The sequence below is a fragment of the Lithobates pipiens genome, unplaced genomic scaffold (genome assembly GCF_037356315.1).
Source record: "Lithobates pipiens isolate NorthernLeopardFrog02 unplaced genomic scaffold, aLitPip1_a1.2 Scaffold_16, whole genome shotgun sequence".
Classification (NCBI taxonomy): domain Eukaryota; kingdom Metazoa; phylum Chordata; class Amphibia; order Anura; family Ranidae; genus Lithobates; species Lithobates pipiens.
In genome coordinates, this window is record NW_027507748.1 from 117,970,371 (window position 1) to 117,993,586 (window position 23,216).

General features: G+C 42.5%; 1 protein-coding gene across 6 annotated transcripts in view; it reads right to left on the reverse strand.

Moving 5' to 3' along the window:
• ANKRD13B (ankyrin repeat domain 13B) overlaps positions 1 to 23,216 on the reverse strand; it is a 336,550-nt gene that overhangs the window by 107,965 nt on the left and 205,369 nt on the right. For 5 of the 6 annotated variants that reach the window (XM_077480352.1, XM_077480348.1, XM_077480347.1 and 2 more), the window contains exon 2: positions 6,845 to 6,980. In XM_077480352.1, the coding sequence (XP_077336478.1) occupies positions 6,845 to 6,980 (136 nt within the window). Of the gene's footprint in view, positions 1 to 6,844; positions 6,981 to 13,611; positions 13,663 to 23,216 lie in introns of those variants that run through there. The other variant, XM_077480351.1, reaches the window with a different exon arrangement.

The window sequence follows — 23,216 nt, forward strand, 5'->3', positions numbered from 1 at the left end:
CAGGAGACAAAGTGTTGATCAAACAACTTGCAGTCCGCAAGCAACCGGGTCCGGTCTTCCAAGGTCCATTTGAAGTCCTCAAGGTCTCCAGGACAGCAATTCTGACCGAGCAAAGCCCGCAGTGGATCCACGCATTAAGGATAAAGAAAGTGCCACAGCAGCAAGAACCAGAGATGGACCCAAAGCCAGGACCAAACGGATCTGAAGAGACACTGACCCAACCACTCCCTGCCACCCTCTCCCTCGTATTCGAAGAGACTCTGATCCCATCGCTCCCTGCCCCTCTCCCCTACAGCCCCTTTGTCCCACAGCCAAGCTGCCTTCCTTCTAGGGTCCCCCAAGCCCCAATTCACAAAGCCCAGAAGGTGCAATGTTAAAATTATTCTTATTTTGTCAATTGCATTAACCATGAAGGTATTCTTATTAACTGTTTTTGGGTGCTGGCTTACATCTTCATGCGGAATGAGTAGGCATAACAGTAAAGGGGTCAGGGGTAGAGCAACATTTACAGAAATGATTTATAATTATCCCTTCTGTATACAGACAGGAGATATAATGTCAAAAGCACAAATTGCAGCAACAACTGAGTATCACATCCAGAGGAGGGATGGGACATGTAATATAGCAGCAATCATATTGTTAGCAACATATAAAGGGACACAATGATGAAAGGGCGAAATTGCAGGACCGAATGAGACGTCTGGGAGACTCCTGGAATCCATTCTCTGGTGTGGGAGGTTGGTTTGGTTCATTCTGGGATAGTATCATGAATTTCTTTAAGAAAGTAGGAATGATCCTCATCATCATACTTATCCTGGGAATTGCAATTTATGCCACCATTAAGATTGTATTTTGTCTAAATGGGTAGAATTACCAAAATCAAACCTTCCACTTCAGACCCATACACAGCCATGGCTAGATTCTACACAGAACATAGGTGGTTCTGAGAATGATCAAGAGAGGACTTCGTCCTTCATGATCAAAGGAGGGATTGTAAGGGTAGGGAGAGTCACCCTTTAAGTTCAAGCAGAGTCTAAATGTAGTAAGACAAGTTTAAACAGATATTTACTGAAGTTTAGTGAAACACCATGCTTTGCAAGTTACTTCTGAAGTCTGCAAGAAACAGGATGCATTTGTGGTCAGAGCTAGCTGTTAGAATTTATAGGAAGTAGGAAATATTCATAAGGTGAAATGACGCTATGTGGTTTAATTATAGATGATTTCTTAAGGTCATTTATATAAATATATGTCTGTATGTCTGGAGACTTTTGATCAGAATTCCCCTAAAAAAGTCCACTAACTGTATGACGCACTAGATGTTAATGTTTCATGATTGGTCAAATGTCTTGAATGTCTTGTCTAAATCTGATTGGCTGACAATGCAATTTGAAGCACATAAAAAGTAGTATACAGGAAATAAAGAACTCGTAGTCACGATAATCCTCAACTCGTGTGATTGTCTGATTTTACCCAATCGATTGAAAGGGCTTTCCAGTGGTCACTAAAGTCCAGCCCGAGATAAGACAGGGGCGCTCCTTACACCCACTGGGGTTCAATGCAAGAGGGAGAAAAGCCACTGTCTGGGCTGCTCTAAGTCAGGGTCAGATGGAACTTGGGTGGTCTCCAGCTACTTACTATATGTACAACCACACTTATAGGAAGACCTTGAAATGTAAAGAAGTACCAAGATCCATGAGACTTTTATGGGGTCCTTCGGTTTGGGTGGTGAAAACTGTATGTCTTCATAATGATGTGACCAGGAAACAGTATTATGCAACAAATAGTGTGGGATAAAATGCATGTATATGCTAGTGACAAGTTAAAGTCAAACAAGGTCAAATAACGATGCTGTGCAGGTGCCCAATGTCCTCCTTATCAACCAAAGACCTCAGCCGATGTTAGGATGCTGGTGGCTACCCTGCACAGTGTAAAAGGTTGTAATTTTGCAGAATGAATACCTGTGGCTTTGTGTAACAAAAAATAAGGTTTGATCCACCTGCTGGCTTATATATAATTTGGGTAAATTTTTAGGCATTTTGCCAAGGCACCCCTGAAGAACCCAGAAGGTTCCTCAGGGTATCTAGGCACCCTGGTTGAAAAGGGCAGAATAGTGCAATAGTGCATTCTATTGTAGTCAGCTTTAATGGGGGTGGTTGGGGTGAACATTTAGTCAATGAATAATTCCAGGTATGGTATATTTTTAAATAGTTACTTTGGTCCAGCTTGGAGCAATGTACATATGTACAGTACATACTATTTCTTTCCAATGCCCCTGGAAGCTGGACAGTGCTACTAAAGTGATATCCACTTGTTTCCAGGTCCCATGCTGATCAGCCAGCCTGATGCATTGCAAAAACAAAAGGTTGGCTACTCAGTATGGGTGTCATTCAAAGAATGTTTTGCATCTCCTGAATGAATGCAAACCACTTTCTGATTAGAAGAGGCGGAGAGAAGGGCAAGTGATGTCATGCTCTCCCCCTCAATCAATCAGAGAACGCTTTGCATTCATTCCGGAAATGGTGCCCATGATTGCATACATACATAAAGATATAACATTTTTATTTTTTGTGAAGAATCACCAACAAGTGGGACACAATTGTGAAGTAGAACGAAATCTATTGGATTTTTGAAACTTTTTTTAACTAATAAAAAAATGAAAAGTGGGGCGTGCAAAATTATTCGGCCCCCTTGCGTTAATACTTTGTAGAGCTACCTTTTGCTGCGATTACAGCTGCAAGTCACTTGGGGTATGTCTCTATCAGTTTTGCACATCGAGAGACTGAAATTCTTGCCCATTCTTCCTTGCAAAACAGCTCGAGCTCAGTGAGGTTGGATGGAGAGCATTTGTGAACAGCAGTTTTCAGCTCTTTCCACAGATTCTCGATTGGATTCAGGTCTGGACTTTGACTTGGCCATTCTAACAACTGGATACGTTTATTTGTGAACCATTCCTTTGTAGATTTTGCTGTATGTTTGGGATCATTGTCTTGTTGGAAGATAAATCTCCGTCCCAGTTTCAGGTCTTTTGCAGACTCCAACAGGTTTTCATCCAGAATGGTCCTGTATTTGGCTGCATCCATCTTCCCCTCAATTTTAACCCTCTTCCCTGTCCCTGCTGAAGAAAAGCAGGCCCAAACCCTGATGCTGCCACCACCATGTTTGACAGTGGGGATGGTGTGTTGAGGTTGATGAGCTGTGTTGCTTTTACGCCAAACATATCGTTTTGCATTGTGTGCAAAAAGTTTGATTTTGGTTTCATCTGACCAGAGCACCTTCTTCCAAATGTTTGGTGTGTCTCCCAGGTGGCTTGTGGCAAACTTTAGACGAGACTTTTTATGGATATCTTTGAGAAATGGCTTTCTTCTTGCCACTCTTCCATAAAGGCCAGATTTGTGCAGTGTACAACTGATTGTTGTCCTATGGACAGACTCTCCCACCTCAGCTGTAGTTCTCTGCAGTTCATCCAGAGTGATCATGGGCCTCTTGGCTGCATCTCTAATCAGTCTTCTCCTTGTCTGAGCTGAAAGTTTAGAGGGACGGCCAGGTCTTGGTAGATTTGCAGTGGTCTGATACTCCTTCCATTTCAAAATGATCGCTTGCACAGTGCTCCTTGGGATGTTTAAAGCTTGGGAAATCTTTTTGTATCCAAATCCGGCTTTAAACTTCTCCACAACAGTATTACGGACCTGCCTGGTGTGTTCCTTGGTCTTCATGATGCTCTCTGCGCTTTCAACAGAACCCTGAGACTATCACAGAGCAGGTGCATTTATACAGAGACTTGATTACACACAGGTGGATTCTATTTATCACCATCAGTCATTTAGGACAACATTGGATCATTCCGAGATCCTCGCTGAACTTCTGGAGTGAGTTTGCTGCACTGAAAGTAAAGGGGCCAAATAATTTTGCACGCACCACTTTTCAGTTTTTTATTCGTTAAAAAAGTTTCAAAAATCCAATAGATTTCGTTCAACTTCACAATTGTGTCCCACTTGTTGGTGATTCTTCACAAAAAATAAAAAATTTATATCTTTATTTTTGAAGCCTGAAATGTGGCAAAAGGTTGAAAAGTTCAAGGGGGCCGAATACTTTCGCAAGGCACTGTACATCTGAACAAGAAAATAAAATCTGAGAATATAAATTTACTGATGATCAGCACTCTACTGGAAAAGTTAAACTAGGGCACATGATTTTTGACTCCTTATATAAACTAACTGCCATGAGTATTACAGTAAAATGTGACTTTTTGACTTTTGACACCACAGCGCTAAAAAGCAATTCTCTAAAGCCTTGGTGTCCATCCTGTGGTCCTGGGGAAGGCCGCAAGTGTCTTTTTACACTTATTGTGCAGCCTTTGAAGCCCCTGCAGACAGTTTTTGTTGAACATTTTTTCATATTTTCATACTTTATAAAACCAATTGCGGTAGCAACTTTCCATAGTCTGGCAAGAAATGAAGGTACAAGTAAAGGAAAACCTCCATATCCAAATAGCTCATCTTATGCAAACATAATCCCTTAACCAGATTCTGGAGAATACGACCTCAGCATCACAATGTAATTAAAGTAAGTAGCAGCGAAGTGAACATTGACTACTTGTTTTACATAAAAGAATGCCTGCAGACAGTTTTATGTCTTTTTTTTTTACCTAGACCTTTTATCAGGCCAGTGAAGGAAAATATTTTAAAAACTGGGTTTTAGTACTTAAAGTGGGTCTTCACCCCCCCCCCCCATTCATTTTTTCTAACCCCTGCTTATCGGGTAATGGGTTATGTACAATTCAGATACTCACCCACCCAGTGGATCCAGCGTTGTTTTGCTACCACTGCTCAGGTCCCACGCTGCCATGTTCTTGTCTGACATCATCGAGAGGCTGCCAGATCTTCCAAGTTCAGTCTCCTGGGATACACGATTTGCATACACCAGGAGGCACAGTGCACGTCATTCACATAGGCAAGCGATGAGCATGGCGGACAAGACCAAAACCTCTTCATTAAAAAAGGTGAAAAAAAAAAAGAGAGAGCGATATTTATGTAGCGGAGTGGAGAAGGAGTGGAGAGGAGAGAAGTTTGTTTTCAGGGTGAAGGTTGAAGTCACTTTAAATTCTATCAAGCTACCTTACTTTTTTCTGTGCAGTCCATTTCGTTTTTTATCAGGTATGCCTCTTTTTTTAACCTCTTAGAAAGGATCCTTCTGTTGATCTTGCATGTTTACAGTCTTTGACAATCTTCTGTAACACGTCTGCAGTTTCAGATAATTTTCTATACTATTACTTAAACTGGAATTCCAACTTACATCTAACTAGACTTAAAACTCTCCCCTCCCCCTCCGAACATCTATGCTACCTAACCTGTATAAGAAAGATGTACAGTATATACTTATATATTTTTAGGCTGCTCCGGTTCGGTCACATGATCTACCCTGCACCAGCTAGCGGCAGCTGCAGGGGAGAGGAAAGAGCGCTCTGACAATGACTAGTAGAGCCTAGAATGGTGATGTCATCCATAGGCTTCAATGGCACTGCCATCATTGGAGCTCCCTTCTCTCCACTGCAGCCACGCTGGCTTACACAGGGGAGCTGAATCATGTGACTGTACCACAGCGGGCTGAAATAAGGTAAGTACGTGACCCATGACGACGTCAAACCTGAGATGAAACGCGTCAGGAGGAGCGAAGTACTGACGTTACCGCACACTACGTCCGCTGTTTGCAAGCACGGGCGTGTGTACTGCAGCCGGCCGACCGAAATTTTTTACTTGGAGTGTTTCCTGTTTTTATATGCCTGCAGCATTTGTTTTTTTATAATAAATACCCTACGGGTTTTACCTATGGCTGTTTAATTTCTCTTCTTTTGAGCGAATTTGCATCATCATCCGTTTTGCAACACCGCTCGCTGCTAGCGAAGGATTGCACGGAAACAACCCAGACCGGGGGACCCTTCCATAAGAGGTGACGGCCAGATCATTTGGTGAAACCAACTGAGGAATAGGTCCTGGCTGGGCAATAGCCACAGACATTAAAGTTCTTACAGCTGGTAAGCACACACTTTACTCGGCGGTGGGATTTATCCAGCAAAGTCACAGGAACTGTGGAAATCATCACAAGCTGTCACTAAATTATTCACAGATTTTGGACACTTATTTGTTATACTTTATTAGAAAAAAAAATTCCCACAGGAAACTTTTCTTTTCACAGGAATTTGTTATTTCAGTTACAGGATATGAGATTGTATTGTATGAGATTTATTTCTTGCTTAGAATACGTATTCACTGATTGCTTTTAAGGTTAATTTTGGAGTGCAACCTTTTTTGATTTTATTATACTGTATATATAGCTTTCTTAATCATTAGTTAGCATACGGTAGGTGTTAAGAGTGGGGAGGGAACAGTTTTAGGGCTACTTAGGTGTATGCTGGAATTCCACTTGAATATATTATTAGATTATTAGTATTGAATATTATGTAGGGTCTTTTGGTAATGTCCATGCTTGAGATCCCCTATATCAAGTAAGTTGAACACTTCTGCTCGAAAGCTTGCCTATTCGTTTTTTATGTCATGCTTTACTATCCTTTTTACATTCTGTCTTTTTAAAATGTAGAGTCTGTATATATATTTTTACATTTACCATTTCACCTTTTATCTGTCATTATAGCTGAAGAAGGAGCTTTAAAGCGCTGAAAGCTTGTATCTTTTTAATATTCTTAGTCACTAAAAGGTATCACTGTGACAACACTTTTTTGCCTTCTTCATCTGTAATTATGTTCCAAATGTGTTCCACAAAACCAATTTTTGTGTTCTTAAACATTCATATTACACTACAGAGATGAAGGGAAAATAGCTACACTCACCCGTCCATCCGCTGCGGTTCTCTTTGCTGACATCAGCCCCACGATTGAGCAACACTCTGGCACATTCCAGGTGACCTAATGTTGTAGCTAGATGAAGGGGGGTCCGTCCCCGGGGGTCCACCTGTTCAATCTGGTCCTGTAGAATATACAACAACATACGTGACAATGACAAACCTATTTTAGAAGGACTTCTGAAGTTACGTACACATATTATATGTCACTAAATAGGAATTTATTGTATTGATAGGAACAGTGTAGTGATGTCAGAAAATAGGTCCTAATTGCTGTTATTTCCCATTCATAAGTCAGTACTGGTAACCAGTATTCTCTGGAGGGACAGTGGGTCCTTGGGTAAAAGTCAAATGGCAATATCCTTGATTGAAATTACATGAAACAGCTGTAAAACAGCCAATGCGTTTTGGCTGTAATGTCTGATGCCTGAAACGTGTTGGATATTTTACAGCTGTGTGAGGTCATTTCAATAAAGGATATTGCCATTTGATGTTTACCCGAGTCCTGACTGTCCCTCCAGTGGTTCACAGTACACAGAAGCGTCAGCAGCCTTTCAGTCTGAGCACTGGGTGGAGTTGAGAATTGAAGGAAGGTAGCAGCACCACTACACCTGTTTGCATTGAAGCCAGTACTCTCTAGTGTGCCTTCTCCTCCCCTCATTGCTTATACCAACTTGCTCCATGAGCCCACTAAAGTCTGAGGCCAGCTTTAGGGACAGTGTATATGGGCTTTCGATTGTGTCAGAACGTCTTCCTCCACTATACAAGTTTATAGGGAGGCAAAAGCATCTTAAAACTGAAATTTAGATATGCATACTGCACTTACATTGGCTCAGCTTGGATGAACAATCCCTATTGAAGCTGCAAATCTCTGTTGCAGTCGCCGCTATTACAGTGTTAACAGCAGTCTTCCAGGTCCAGTGCACAGTGGCTGCCCTTCTGCTTAGTGACCACAAGAGGTCACCCACTCGGTACTGCGCCTTGTATTTTTTTCAATGACTAAAAGGAATTTTTTGATTGGACGAGGTGGAGACAATGATGTCTACCCTGACCCTGCAATAGTGGCCCTTTTAATCTTTTGGTGGCTGTACGTGACACGTATGGCCTCAGCACACATGAGCTGGGAAGCGCCCATGTGCATAAGGCATAAAACCAAATTCTCTCTCTGCCTTACTGAAATAATTGCTCAGTGCTACATGAATAAATAAAGAAATAGGTTACGTTTTTTTTTTGTTTTTTTTTTTAAAGAATGTGATATGCATTATATCTAGAAAACAGTAAGTGTCCCACATAATGCACTAATTTCAGAGGTTTTAATTATGTTTAACCTTCTATATAAGTTAGATTTAAGAATAACATTATCATCATCGCTGACTGTAAGAAAGGAGTAAAATAGAAAATTACAACCAGACACAGTACAGACAGTATATGTGTCTCCTGTGGTCCAGTCTAGGCCCCTCCATCCCCCCCAATCATCTCCACATCCTTGCTTCCTGCAAAGACCACTCACATGAAATGGGAAACAAGTTAATTTTTCATTAGATGCACTTGCTAAGAGCACAGAGCAGTCATGCGTACAAGAATAAAGAGATATACCAAAGGAAAAGCAGAGAACCACATATTCAGGAGGGAAGCGAACGTGAAGGTAAAGGATGAAACATCGTGAGCGAGCGAGGGGAGTGTAGTAAGCCTTGTCGGTGTTCTGGGATGCAAAACAGCTGCTTTGCTGTCTGAATACTCTGTCTAAAGGCACTTTTACTGGCAACAAAAAGCCTTTCAACCAGCGTTTTATATTCTGTATATGATGGCATTAAATATTTATCTTCTGAGTTAATCACAGATGCATAATTGACATTATAGATTGAGAAATATTTTCAACATGATATAGGGAAGTGTGTTTCCTATACTTTGAAGCTACCATCAGATATATGAATTGGTATTATAGAATCTGCTAAATATGATTGGTGTATAAGGGCAACTCAGATAGTTCTTATTGTAGACATGTGGTTGACGTATTGGTGAGATTCTCAAATTCCTGGGTCAGCACACCTGCTGTGACCATTGTGAGCAGGTCTTCTCCCCTTGGTGGCCATTAATTTTCCAGAATCATCCACCTCACCAATCTCTCAGTGTCTACTGCTCTGCCAAGCCCTCAGCTGGCTTTTGTTCCTCCAATCAATACAACTTAAAATATTAAAAACATACAAAACTATTCGCACCTCTACCCCAAGCTACATCCCGAAACTTGTCTTCAAATATCACCCAAATTGTCATTTCAGCTTCTGCTGCTGTTTGGTTTGCAACAGAACTTTCGAAAGTTTGGACCCAAATAACGAACCCCTTTGAAGTCAATGGGACCCGAACATCAAAAATCAAAAGTGCCCATTTTGAAGGCGCATAGGCAAGTAATTGGGCATACAATGGCTATAGGGGTCTGGGTCCTGTCCTGGGGCACATGTATTAATAAAACAAAAGTTTGTGAAAAACATCATTTTTAAATTAGCAGTGATTTTTTTTATTTTTAAAGTGAAAGCATACAAATGAAAAATGTCTTTCAATTTAGTGCCTGGGGGGGGGGGGGGGGGGGTCTCCTTAGTCTACCTGTAAAGTGGCAGATCTGTACCATGTCTAGAATCTGCTGCAGCAATAATTGCATTTAAAAAGCCAACATTTTTTTTAAATTTTCCCTGCAAGCTGCCTTTATTTTGTTCAGCAACAGCTGGGGGGCCAGGGTGTATGATGAGGCCACAATGTAGTGCACTGGGAACCAGATTAGAGATTTTTTGGATACATTCTGGTGTCACTTTGCCTTTCGATAGAAGTAGTGGGTGTGTAAAAATTGGTCTTTGGGTGTTGGTGGTGCCTTCCCACCATAACCCTATAGAGGTACTCTTGATGAAAGTAAGAATTGGTTTTGCTGTAAAAAAATGTCAATAATATGTACCTGTCAAATAGGTGAAAAAAAATTGGTCTTTGAATGTCAGTGGCGCCTTCCCACCCTAACCCTATAGAGGTACCCTTGATAAAAGCAAGAATTGCCCTTGCTGCAAAAAATTGCAATGATATGCACCTGTCAAACAGGTGCAGAAAAATTGGTCTTTGGGTGTTGGTAGCATCTTCCCATCGTAACCCCATGCTCTTGATGAAGGCAAAAAAAACTGCAATGATATGCACCTGTCAAACAGGTGCTGAAAAATTGGTCTTTGGGTGTTAATTGTGCTCATGAAACCTATACCAAAAACATTCTTCCAGATGAAATGATTGAACACCCTCAAAAAATAGGCAGCCTCAAAGTCCTGCAGAGATTCCACATCCCAAAAAGACTTAATCAGTGACATCGGCATCAGGGGCTTCATAGCTGGTAATCCAGGACTGATTAATTTTTATAAAATTCAAATGGTCCATGGAGTCTGTGGACAGATGCGTTCTATGATCAGTAACGAAACCTCCTGCAGCACTGAATGCCAGTTCTGAAAGCACGCTGGATGCAGGGCAGCCTGACAACTCAATAGAATACTGGGCAAGTTCTGACCAGTGGTCTATTCTCATGACCCAGTAAGTCAGTGGATCGTCAGCTGGAAAGCGCTGCATCTCTGTTTTGGCCCCGAGGTAATCGTCCACCATGTCATGCAGACGGTGCCAATGGGATGTAGAAGCTGACAGCCCTTGGGTGGCAAGGACTAAAAAAATTAGGAAATGCCTCACTTAGGCGGGTGCCTTCTCCAACGCTCCTCTGTTGACCAACAGAAGACTTAAAACTAAGTTTTCCATGACACTGTAACCTACTGGAGTCAGGAAAAACGTTCAACAAAATCCTCTTTAACGTGTCCTCGAGAGATTTTATCTTCTGCACTCTCTGTGGGGACTGGATGAGTTCTGAGACCTTCCCCTTATAATGGTGGTCAAGGAGGATTGCCAACTAGTAACTAGTTCTTCTCCTTTATGCCACGTATTCTTGGGTCCTTTCGCTGGCTTTGAAGCATGAGTTTGCCCATGTGCCTCAAATTTGCCAAGGCTTGAGAAGCATAGTCCTTGGGGTCCTCCAGGGAGACAGCATCTGGAATGTCCTCCTCCCAGCCACGTACTACTTCCAAGGGTCCTGGGGTTGGAAAGCCATCGCTTACAGATTGACACATGTCTTCCTCTTCTTTGAAGCCTATGAAAGTGCCAGAATCCTCCTCCTCCCCTCTCTCCTCCTGTGTGTTCTGTGACATAGGAATGATGGTGTCTGGATAAAGTGGGCCTTGAGAGGAAAGGAAGTCCTCCTCTTCCTCCTGCTGCTCTGCCTCCAGTGCCCTGTCCATAATGCCATGCAGAGTCTGCTCCAGCAGGAACACAACAGGGTTTGTGTCACTGATGCATGCACTGTGCTGCTAGGACCTGGGACACCCTATGCTATACCATCATCCCTGTCAGTGGAGGCTGCTGAGAGGTAATGACTCAGTATAGCAGTGGCAGGCTGAAGTGGGTAAGGAGGAGGGACAGATTTGTGCCCCTTTTGTGTGGCTTTTAGGTGCTCTTGCTAATGGGCTGAGTGGTTGGACGTTAAATGCCTTGTTAAGCATGTGGTACCCAAATGGCAGGTGTTTTTGCCATGTTTGATGTGCCTGAGACACAGTTTGCAGATAGCAACAGTGCGATCTGCTGCAGATGTGCTGAAAAAGGACCAGATAGTTGATCTTTGGGGAGTGGGCCAGGAGATAACAGCTGCAGAATCTGATAAGGCGAATAAGGTGGCTGTTCTCTACTCTTTCTTGATGTCGGCCTCCATGGGTTGTGCCGCCTCACCTTCACTTTCCTCCTCTGCTCTATCTGGTACCCAAGTCACATCACATCACCCAAGTCAATCACAACCTCATCATCATCATTATCATTACCACTGGAGACAACATGGCAATACGCTGCAGCTGGGGGAACATGAATGCCAATTTGTCTACCAGTGTTCTCCCCTCTCTCTAGGCTCATGTTCCTGTCATCCTCAACCTTAGAACCAACATCTGAATCCAATAATGGCTGAGCATCATCAAGGGGCAAGGGGCTGACACTGTGGTCAAATAACTCAGCTGACTCCTCCATGGCTGATGTTGGGGCTATGGCAAGAATATATGTGGACAAGGAGGCAGGTTTATCCACTCTGGAAACTGCAGGGGAATGCACACTTGTCTCTGCTTGCGTGACAGACGATGAAGAAGGTTTAGTAAGACAGTCCACCACCTCCTCTGCATGCTGTGGCTGGAATGCACGGGCAAACTCACTAAACAGAGGAAATGATGCCCTGCCTGAGGACTGACCACCACGTCCACCTTTGCCTGTGGACACATTTGTTGCTGGCCCACTTACAGTGCCAAGGGAATGTCTGCCTTGTTGTCCTCCCAGACATTATTGGGAGGGAGGGGGTGGTGCTTATAAGCAAATGTAAAGAAGAAGTGGAAATCTGTATGTAGATGTACTTTAATCAATGTAAAGTGGTATTTGGTGCACTTTAATTTGAGTACTCACACTACACAGACACACTCCATGGATACACTATAGTATATTGCAATATAATGCGGCAAAACGAAAAGTGGCGCAAAGAACTATATGGCGTTAAACTGTCAGTAACACACACAAAACTATATGGCGTTAAACTAGCGGTAACGCACACAGAACTATATGGCGTTAAACTGGCAGTAATGCATACAGAAGTAAATGGCGGTAAACTTGCAGTAACACACAAAACTATATGGCGTTAAACTGGCATTAACGCACACAAAACTATTTGGCGTTAAACTGGCAATAACGCACACAGAACTTTATAGCGTTAAACTGGCAGTAATGTACACAGAAATGTATGGCGTTAAACTGGAAGTAACGCACACAAAACTATATGGCGTTAAACTGGCAGTAACGCACACAGAAGTAATTGGCGTTAAACTCGCAGTAACGCCCAAAACGATATGGCATGAAACTGGCAGTAATGCACACAGAACTATATGGCGTTTAACTGGCAGTAACGCACAAAATGATATGGCGTTAAATTGCAATATCGCACACAGAAAAGTAAATGACGTTAAACTGGCAGTAACGCACACAGAAGTAAATGTCATTAAACTTGCAGTAGCGCACACAAAACTAAAACTTGCAGCAACTCACACAGAAGTAAATGGCTTTAAACTTGCAGTAATGCACAAAACTATAAGGCATTAAACTGGCAGTAACGCACACAGAACTATATGGTGTTAAATTGGCAGTAACGCACACAGAACTATATGACGTTAAACTGGCAGTAGCGCACACAAAACGATATGGCGTTAAACTGGCAGCAACACACACAGAACTATATGGCGTTAAATTGGCAGTAGCGCACACAAAACTATATGACGTTAAACTGGCAGCAACACACACAGACCTATATGGCGTTAAACTGGCAGTAACGCACAAAAAAATTAAAAAAAAGAGGTCAGTTTCCATCTGATTTCCCTATAGAGGATAGCAGGACTGTGTCCGTATCCGCTCTACACAGTGGAGTGAACAGGACCTGACATCTTTCTGCTCAGCAGGGATCAGCGGAGCGGAGTCCATTGAACGGAGGTGCCCGTGTGAAAGGGGCCTTAAGCCAATTGACAATAAAACCTAGAAGCAAATTGGTTACTATGCACAGCTGCACCAGAGTCTGTGTGCTCCAGTTTTAGTAAATCTTAATTTTTTTTTATAGTGTCACATTTACCGCTGAAGCAAGCTGCCTTGGATTGCAGCAAGCTGGCCCTTCATACACACCTCTCTTTCCTGGAGTGTCTGTGTGAATTGATCCATACAACACAATGTTAATTATTTTGAGCTTCCTTTCGTTCCGGCAGCATTACATCAACTGACAAGGTTCATAACCTAAACTCTAACTCGATCTGATAGAAAGTTCTGGCAGCATGAAGCTCTCCAGGGACTGACAGTCCATAACAGACGGCTGTGTGTGCTGCTTCCACTATAATTTGGCCTCTAAGCAATCTCCCCAGGCAGTGGGGAGATCCTGCTGTTTCCCTTTTACTCTGCTCCTGTGCGTATCTCTGTCACAAAGGACTCCACTAAGCATGCATCCAGAACAAGCCTTTGCCAGGGAACACAGACTCCTGGCATAAGACCGACACTGCACTGCTACAAACATGGCAGCATTTAGAAAAGCTTCTGTGCTGCCCATAGCAACCAGATGATCTCTTTTACGATTCCCATGTTGGTTATCTTGTTAATAACTGTCAGTATTTGACTGGATGCAGTGTGGAATAAATTACTATATAATAATAAAGCTGAAGTCAGGTATAGCTTGTAGTACATGTGGGGCTGCTGTGAAAGCAGAGAATCACAAATAAGAAAAAGTGGGTGCTAAAGACTTAAAAGAGCCTCTAGCAAATAAAGGTAATATACTCTCCCTCAATCTTGGATTAATTATACAAATTGCAGGGCTGTTATTTTTTTTAAATCTTCCTGTGGAATCCACATTCAGCCGCCTAGGCGTTTGATATTGCACGTATTGTTTCGGTTGACTCCTGAGATAGTGGCGTCATCAATCCCAGGAGTCTTCAGGCATCTTGTCAACAAGTATATGCGCGGTTTAGCATGATTATTTTGCAGGTGCGAGAACTGGATGTGCATGCACTAAAATTGAGGATGTCATGGTGGACATATCACTCCACCACTGGACATATCACTCCACCACTGGGATTTTCAGAAAGTCCATGATCTCCTCTCTGCCTCTCCTGAGCCCTGAGTGTGCTGCAGAGCTTGTCAGGCTGTCTGGGCTACTCCAGCGATCTGTTCTCCATCCACACCTTGCCGTAGGGAAAGCCAGGACAAAAAGCAGAGGACACGGAGCAGAAGAGAGGAGATCATGGACTTTCTGAAACTCCCAGTGGTTGAGTGATATGTCCACCTTGACTTCTTCAATTTTAGTGCATGCACATTGAGTTCTCATACCTGCAAAATAATCATACTGAACAGCGCATACACAAGATGCCTGGAGACTACTGGGATTAATGTCACCGCTATCCCAGCAGTCAAACAAACAATGCATGCAACGTCAATCACCTAGGGGGCTGAATGTGGATTCCACGGGAGGATTTTGGAAGCAGAAAATCACAGCAGTAGTCGCTGCTACTACAGTTATCACAACAATCTTCTGGGTCCAATGCCATTAAATGCAAAGTATTCTCTGACTGGACAAGGTGCAGAGGCAGGGTGGTGACATCACAATCTCTATCTCATTTACTATAAAAATTCTTTGCATTCATTGTAAATAATGCAAGGAGTTCTATGAATGGCAGCCATTCCGAGCAAGCAACACTGTGAACGGGACCTGGAAGACAGCGGCGACTACTGCAGTGATTCTCCGTTTCCACGGTGATCCCACTGCAATGAAATATGCATACTTAAAATGGTCCAAGCTGGACGAATGTAACTCTGCAATACAAACCATACCTGGAGTTCAGCTTTAAATTAAAGAGGAAATTTAGTCAGAAAATTAAGTCCTGCTACAGTAGATCAGGCTGGCCCCTTTTGCAGGTATAGCTATATAAAACATTAAAAATAAGTGCCTTAAAGACCTGACGCTAGGCCAAGTAGCCCTGACTAGGCTGAAATAACTATACTATAACAAGAGTAATCAGGCCCCTCCCTATTAGCTAGCTGCCTGAACGCTCTCACGTGACGACTCCACATCAAATCAAAAACAGACTGGGCTGCCTACAATCCCATCCTCAGGACATCGTTCACTCCTTTGAGGAGTTCTACACCCCTTTATACAATAACTTTGAGATCCCTCCTAACCTCCCTTCCCCCAAGCTAGTTGACCGCATGAATCTAGAGCGGAGTGGAGTCCCTCCACTACAAACCTCGGACCTCCTTCCCCTCAACACACCCATCACAGTGGGGGAAATCATGTCGACCATCAAAACCCTACCCACACATAAATCCCCTGGCCCAGACCGTCTCCCTTATGAGTACTATAAATCCTTTCTTCCCATGCTGATGCCACATATGTGTAAACTCTTTAACGCCTTCCTTCAGCAAACTCCCATCCCCTCAGACATGCAGAGATCACACCTCAATTTGATCTCAAAGCCAGACAAGGGCCGCTCTTTATGCGCTAGCTATATGCCTACAGCACTTCTGAACTCTGACCTGAAAACCTTTACCAAACTTCTTTCAATACACCTGAACGTGGTTTTACCCTCTCTAATTCACCAAGATCAGGTGGGTTTTGTCCCTCTCTGTCAGACGGGAGAGAAGGGTCATAGACTTAATTAATGTGGCAAACAGGGATGGCTTGGAGTCCTTAGTACTAAGCCTGGATGCGGAAAAGGCCTTTGACCATCTTGGCTGGCCTTTCCTGTTTGCCACGTTACCTCATATGGGATTCCAGGGGCCCATTATGCGGGCTATTTTACACCTTTATACTAATCCTAAGTCCCAAGTGAAAAACCCTTTTGCTATATCTCCCTCTTTCCCAGTCACTAAAGGTACCTTCCAGGGGTGCCCGCTCTCGCCTCTACTGTTTTCACCATGTGTTGAACCCCTGCCGGCATCCATTTGCAGAAACCCAGGCTTTCGGTGTATACTGTCTAGAGGGAAGGAGTTTAAGCTGTCACTGTTCGCAGATGATATCATACTCACCTAGACTCAGCCCAAGATTTCCCTACCCAACTTGTATGCCGAGCTCGACACCTAATAAACAAATAAAAGCAGGCAAGAAGCCCTCAAATGCTATTTAATGTGCGGACTGGCTCCTTACAAATGCTTCACTTGGTGCTGATCCATACATAAAGGTCTGAAAGCATGCTTTTGGATTTAAACAGGATAAAAGACTGATACCATTTACTAATGATAGTAAACTGTTTTAGTAATAATTCTATGGTAAAGAATCTCAAGGCCAAGTTATGAAACATTCCAAGTTCTGTAATTGAGGCTGCAAGACACGGAACATGTGAGATGGACATCTGTTTTAGCCATCACACATTATCACATGTTAGGCATATGGTTTATATTTTATACCATGCCCTCCTGGGGAAGGCTATATTATTAGTCAGTAGGAGCATATCCCTCGCACTAATAGGGTTGAAGAAGGGTTCCTTTAAAGTAATAAACACTTGTCTGTATTGATATAGCATATTGCCTTTCCAAAGTACTTTGTAATTACATATTACAGTTTAGAAACCTTTCTGCTTTTCTGGCCTTCAAAGTAGGAAGAGTAATACAATTATTATTATCCAATTAATGCTGGCCTAGCTGAGTCCGTCAGGGATAAAGTAATTTGCTAACAAGATTTATGGTTGCACACCTTACTACCGCTGCCACCCATCCATAACTATGCAGTGGAGTAGGCTGCAGCTGTCATTGCTGGTGTAAGAACTTACAGATAAAGATTTTATTCTGCTCAGTAGGCACATAAACTAAAGGTTGGGAGTCCTGGGGTGTTAATACAACACCTGCTGTACGCTTCCCGCAAACAGCAGTTTTCCTCCATTAACCTTTCAGTGACTATCACTGCTTGAAATTACATGGGTAAATCCTAAAGGGAAGATCTCCATTTCAAGTGAAGGCCAGGCGAAGACCTTTTTTTTTTTAAATACAGTTTTTTACATAACCCCTAGCTTTATGTGTGACACATGATTATTGTCTGGTATTCATAAAATTGAATCTCCAGGGAAACATCTAAAGCAGTATTAAACCCAAAAACAAAAATGTAATATATATTGCAGTTTACTAATTCTTAAAGTGGTTGTAAAGCCTCAGGATTTTTCACCTTAATGCATTCTACGCATTAAGTTGAAAAGCCTACTGTGCTGCAGCTCCCCCCCCCCCCATACCCACCACCCTGCCCTTTTCTTACCTGAGCCCATCTGATCCAGCGATGTGTAAGAGAGCAGTGGCTCCAGCCACTGTCTCTCTCCTCATTGGACCGATTGATAGGAGCCATTGGCCGGTTAGTTCTGGCAGGGAAGGGCAGGGCATCCCCCTGTCTGAACTAAACAGTTCAGCAGGGAGATCGTTGTACTAATATCAGATTGTTAGTATAAAATCTCTCCCAGAGCTCTTCAGTTTTTTTATTCGGCTTGCTAGGATAAACAAACAAACAAAAAAGTGTGTACTAGGCTTTAGGCCCCATTCACACCTGAGCGTTTTGTAGCGTGAAGCCTGAAACTACAAAACGTTGGAGGGGAAAAAATCTATTATTCTCAATGGAGATGGTTCACATCTCCGCTCCAAGTCGCCTGAAGCCAAACGCCTGAAGTTCAAACAGGTTCTGGACCCTTTTTTGTCACTCAAATTGGGCGTTTTTCTTCTTTTTACATTGGTAAATAAAAAAAATGCTGTAAAATTGCGTGATTTTCTGCCTGAAAACAATATGTTCAGGTGTGAATGGGGCCTTAGGGTGTCTCCACTTTATAGAGGAGCAATGAAGCTACCCCTAAACAGCAGCATTTTAAGTCTGGGGGGAGTGTAGTGTTAGATGGACCTAACAAATAAATGTCAAATCGAGCTAATACTTTTCAAATAGTTAAAGCAAGTGTTTTTTTTTCTTTTTAGGATAAAGGCTTTCACATAAGTGAATAAAAGCTGATTGTTGTATGCATCAATGTCATTGTTAAATGGTTTGTTTTAATCCTCTAATTTTCACTTTTTCTGGAGAGTCGGGTTTGTTAAAATCCTTTGACCCTAAGAAAGCCTACAAACAAATGCAGCCACCATATCTAAAAAAAATTGATAAGCTGTATTATATTACATTTTTGCTATTGGGTTTAATAACACAGCAAAGGTTAGCTGCTCACTTAACCTCCCTGGCGGTATGATTATTTCAGATTTTAGGTGCTGAAAGCAGTACAATTATTTTGCATGGAAATTTGGCGTTTTATATTGTAGTCCTGTAATTCTTAGGCCGCGTACACACGGGCGGACTGTATGGCCTACTTAGTCCGTCATACAATCCGACGGACAGTCCGTCCTACTTTCGAATGAACGGACTTGACCACACACGGATGCACAAACAGTCCGTCGAAAGCTTTCGCGATGACGTGTACAGCACGTACGACGGGACTAGAAATAGGAAGTCCAATACACAGCAATGCAACCTTCCGCCGTGTAAATCCTTTCTGAGCATGCGCCATTCTTAGTCCGTCGAACTAGCCTACTCACGAGCGGATTGTCCGCTGAAACCAAAGTATGACGGACAGTATTACGGAAATTCCGAAATACTTAGTACGCCAGACTGCACGCTGAAAAAGTCCGCTGAAGCCCACACACGAGCGGACTGTCCGCTGAAATGTGTTTCGACGGACTAAGTAGGCCATACAATCCGCCCGTGTGTACGCGGCCTTAGGAATAACTCACTTAAATCTGTCCAAACCAGAGTCTAGCAGATATCTCGGGTAAGATAAAGTTTGAAAAATGAAATCATAAATTATAATATAATAAATAACTATAAATAATTATACCAAATAATAATATAACAATAATAAAAAATATTCAATAATGTAATCAAATCAAAAAACACTGACATTTGCTCAGGTGCAGAATTGTCACTGTCATTACTTTTCAGTATTTGATGATGGATCCACCCACAAACTGCTATCGCTTAATTCTGCGAGTGATTCTAATTTATTATCGCTGTTTTCTAGCTGGTCTAAAATCATTTTTGATGTAAAGGGACAGTTTTGGTTGCTATGGACAATCTCCAGTTTCCTGTCATAAAGAACTGTTTTTATAATATAAAACTGCATGCAGGACACTGGGCAGACCACTAGGAACAAAGGGGATGTGAAATTATTACATACAGCAATGTAATCTGTAAGATTACATTATACTGTATGTATACTGTGTTTTATTTTTTGAATTTGGCGCCGTTCTCCGTCCCCGTGCGTCGCAACGCTCGCAGAGAATGGAGCCCGGCAATCTGATACATCGAGCGGAGGATGGGGGGGGGCATTGCTGGATCCAGGGGACAAGGTAAGTAACATCTTCCTGGTTTCAGCGATGCGATCCCGAGTCTATCTCTGGGTTACCGCTTTTGGTAAACAATTTTCACCCCGAGCCAGACTCGGGAATACCGCCAGGGGGGTTAAAATTAACTGCTCACTATGGTAGATATAAAAGAAGATTTAAGCTAGGTACACACGGAAAATTGTCAGAGAGCAGTCAGTTTAACAGTTACCCGAAAATAGAGAAAGTAGCTGCTGGTGTGCCAACATCCCTAGGATTTATATATACAGTGGAACCTTGGATTACGAGCATAATCCGTTCCATGATAATGCTTGTAATCCAAAGCACTCGCATATCAAAGCGAGTTTCCCCATAGAAGTCAATGGAAACAATGGAAACAAAGGTAACTCGTTCCGCATTGACTTTTATTGCATGCAATCTGCATGTGGCCAGAGGTGGGGGCACCGGAAAGCCTCAGAAGTACTCAGGGACAGCTTGGCTGAACTCGGAAACCCTAGGAAAGGCTTTGGAACGGAGTATTTCCGAGTGTTTCTGCGTGTTTAAAAAAAAAAAAAGTTGCTCATCTTTCATAACACTCCTTAACCTCGTTACTTGTTAACCAAGGTTCCACTGTATAAAGAAATAACCCTCGTGGTGGGACTTTAGCATCACTGGGTTATTATGTAGATAAGTAGAAGAAGGTTGAGGAGGCTGTTTTAAAAAGTTTACAAATTATTTATTGTTACAAAACTGTAAAAAAATGACAATAGATATTAAAATTGGGCTGGATATTTTGTCTAGATACAGTATACTCAAGAAGGAAATCAGCAAACAGAGAATGATGATGGAAGACACCCAACACGTTTCGAAAAATCTATTTTTCTTCTTCAGGGATGCATAAACATTAAAAAGAGCAGCTTGCCTTCTTTAGAGTGGTAAGTGCATCTATAAATAATACTCAGAGTTAAAAATGATCTACATAGTGTCCTCTGAGCATCACCAGGGATATGTCAATGGCAATGACCAGCTAGTGATCCACTGGTCATCAAATCCTGGTGTATTAGTCAGTGGAGAGGGAACTAACCCAGGGTAATATCTCCAAGAACTGTGATCTTAGAATGCATCCATGCAAATAGTTGTGTAGTCTAAGGGCAGCTGGTATGATTGCTCATACAGTGACCTATATTTCTGTGGAAAATACACCATGGTTTTCTCATGAAGTCCAAGCACATGGAAACAACACACAGATAACGCAATAAACTTGAACGTTATCCAACCCAGCACCTCTTTATCCCTGATGACCATGCAATAGAATTATCCTAAATGCTGTTAGCTCCCGATGGAGTTCCTGACGGACTTCTGACCGAACGGACTTGTCCACACACGAACGGACCAAAGTCTGTTTGTTTTCAACGTGATGACGTACGACAGGGCTAGAAAAGGAAGTTCAATAGCCAATAGCTGCCCTTGCGTCGTATCTGGTCCATCAGACCAGCATACAGACGAACGGTTTTCCCGATAGAAATTGATTCCGTCGGACAGATTTGAAACATGTTCTATTTCTAGATCCGTCTGAATTTTTACAGAAAAAAGTCAGATGTAGCCCACACATGATCGTAATCTGACCTTTTCTGCTGGAAAGTCCGGCCTTGTGTACGCGGCATCAGCGTTAATTATTTTAAATCCTTATGCTGCTGGTGTTAGTAAATAGATAGGAGCGTATATAATATTTTTCTTGTTTTAAACTTTTGTTTTACATTTCCTCAGTTGCTTCCTGGTTTCAGGCCTAGGCCAAAATGGGCATTTTTTTTCTTTTATCTGGAGGAGGGGCTTTCTGAGCTAAGCACATCCTACTGCCTACATGCACGAGTTGAGGGCAGATGGATTCCAGGTAATAAATGCTACATGAATCATCTGCCCTTACTCAAGATGGCCATAAATGATTACTTTGAATATTAAAAATGATTAAAAACTCTGTCAGATTTTTTTTTGTCTACATTTTTTAACTGTTTTTCAGTTTGTGGTGCTCAGACACAGTTTAGTTCTGCTTTAACCACTTTCAGACCGGACCAATTTGCTGGTCAAAGACCAGACCACTTTTTGCGATTCGGCACTGCGTCGCTTTAACTGACAATTGCGCAGTCGTGCAACGTGCCTCCCAAACAAAATTGACGTCCTTTTTTTCCCACAAATAGAGCTTTCTTTTGGTGGTATTTGATCACCCCTGCGGTTTTTATTTTTTGCGCTATAAACAAAAATAGAGCAACAATTTTGAAAAAAACGCATTATTTTTTACTTTTTGTTATAATAAATATCCCCCAAAAATATATAAAAAAACATTTTTTCCCTCAGTTTAGGCCGATACGTATTCTTCTACATATTTTTGGTTAAAAAAATCGCAATAAGCGATTATTGATTGGTTTGCGCAAAAGTTATAGCGTTTACAAAATAGGGATAGTTTTATAGCATTTTTATTAATCATTTTTTATTATTTTTTTTTTTACTAGTAATGGCGGCGATCAGCGATTTTTATTGTGACTGCGACATTGTGGGGGACCCATCGGACATTTTTGACACATTTTTGGGACCATTGTCATTTATACAGTAATAACTGCTATATAAATGCAGTGATTCCTGTGTAAATGACACTGGCAGTGAAGGGGTTAACCAGTGGGTGGCAGTGTAGGGGTTAAGTGTTCCTAGGGGTGTGTTACTAACTGTGGGGGGGGGTTGGGCTTTCATTTAGTGAACACTGATCTCTGCTCCAATCACATGGAGCAGAGATCAGCGTCACTAGTTGCTAGGCAGAATGGAGAAATGTTGTTTACAACGGCACTTCTCCATTCGGCCGCTCCGTGAGACGATCGCGGGGATGCCCGCGGCAATCGAGTCCGCGGGTCCCGCGACCGGACTCACTGGGTCCCGACCAGCGCGGGAGCATGCCGCCGCCGGCGTGCTCCCGATGGCAGGGCGGCAAATTTAAAGGGACGTACATGTACGCCCATTTGCCTGCCCGTGCCATTCTGTCGACGTACATCGGCGTGCGCTGGTCGGCAAGTGGTTAAAGAGGAACTGCAGTCGGCTCACATAATTTCTAATAAAAACATATTTGCCATTCTGAAACTTCCCTCCAACCACTTTGCATATTATTTTATATATACTGTGATCCTGTACTTGCCAAATATGCTGCAGAAATCTCCCTCCACTGAGTCTGGCTGCAACCATTTTAACTGTGGGCAACTGAAGCTGTTGCCTGTTCACTTCCTGCATTTACACAGACACACAGAGGCACACCTCCAGCTCTGCAGCTTTCATTGGCCCTCTTATGACTCATCCCCTGCCCTTCCTGGCAAACTCTCAGGAGAGTGAGAGAGAAAGAGCTGTGCATGATGTCATAAGCCTAGGCTAATGACCAGACA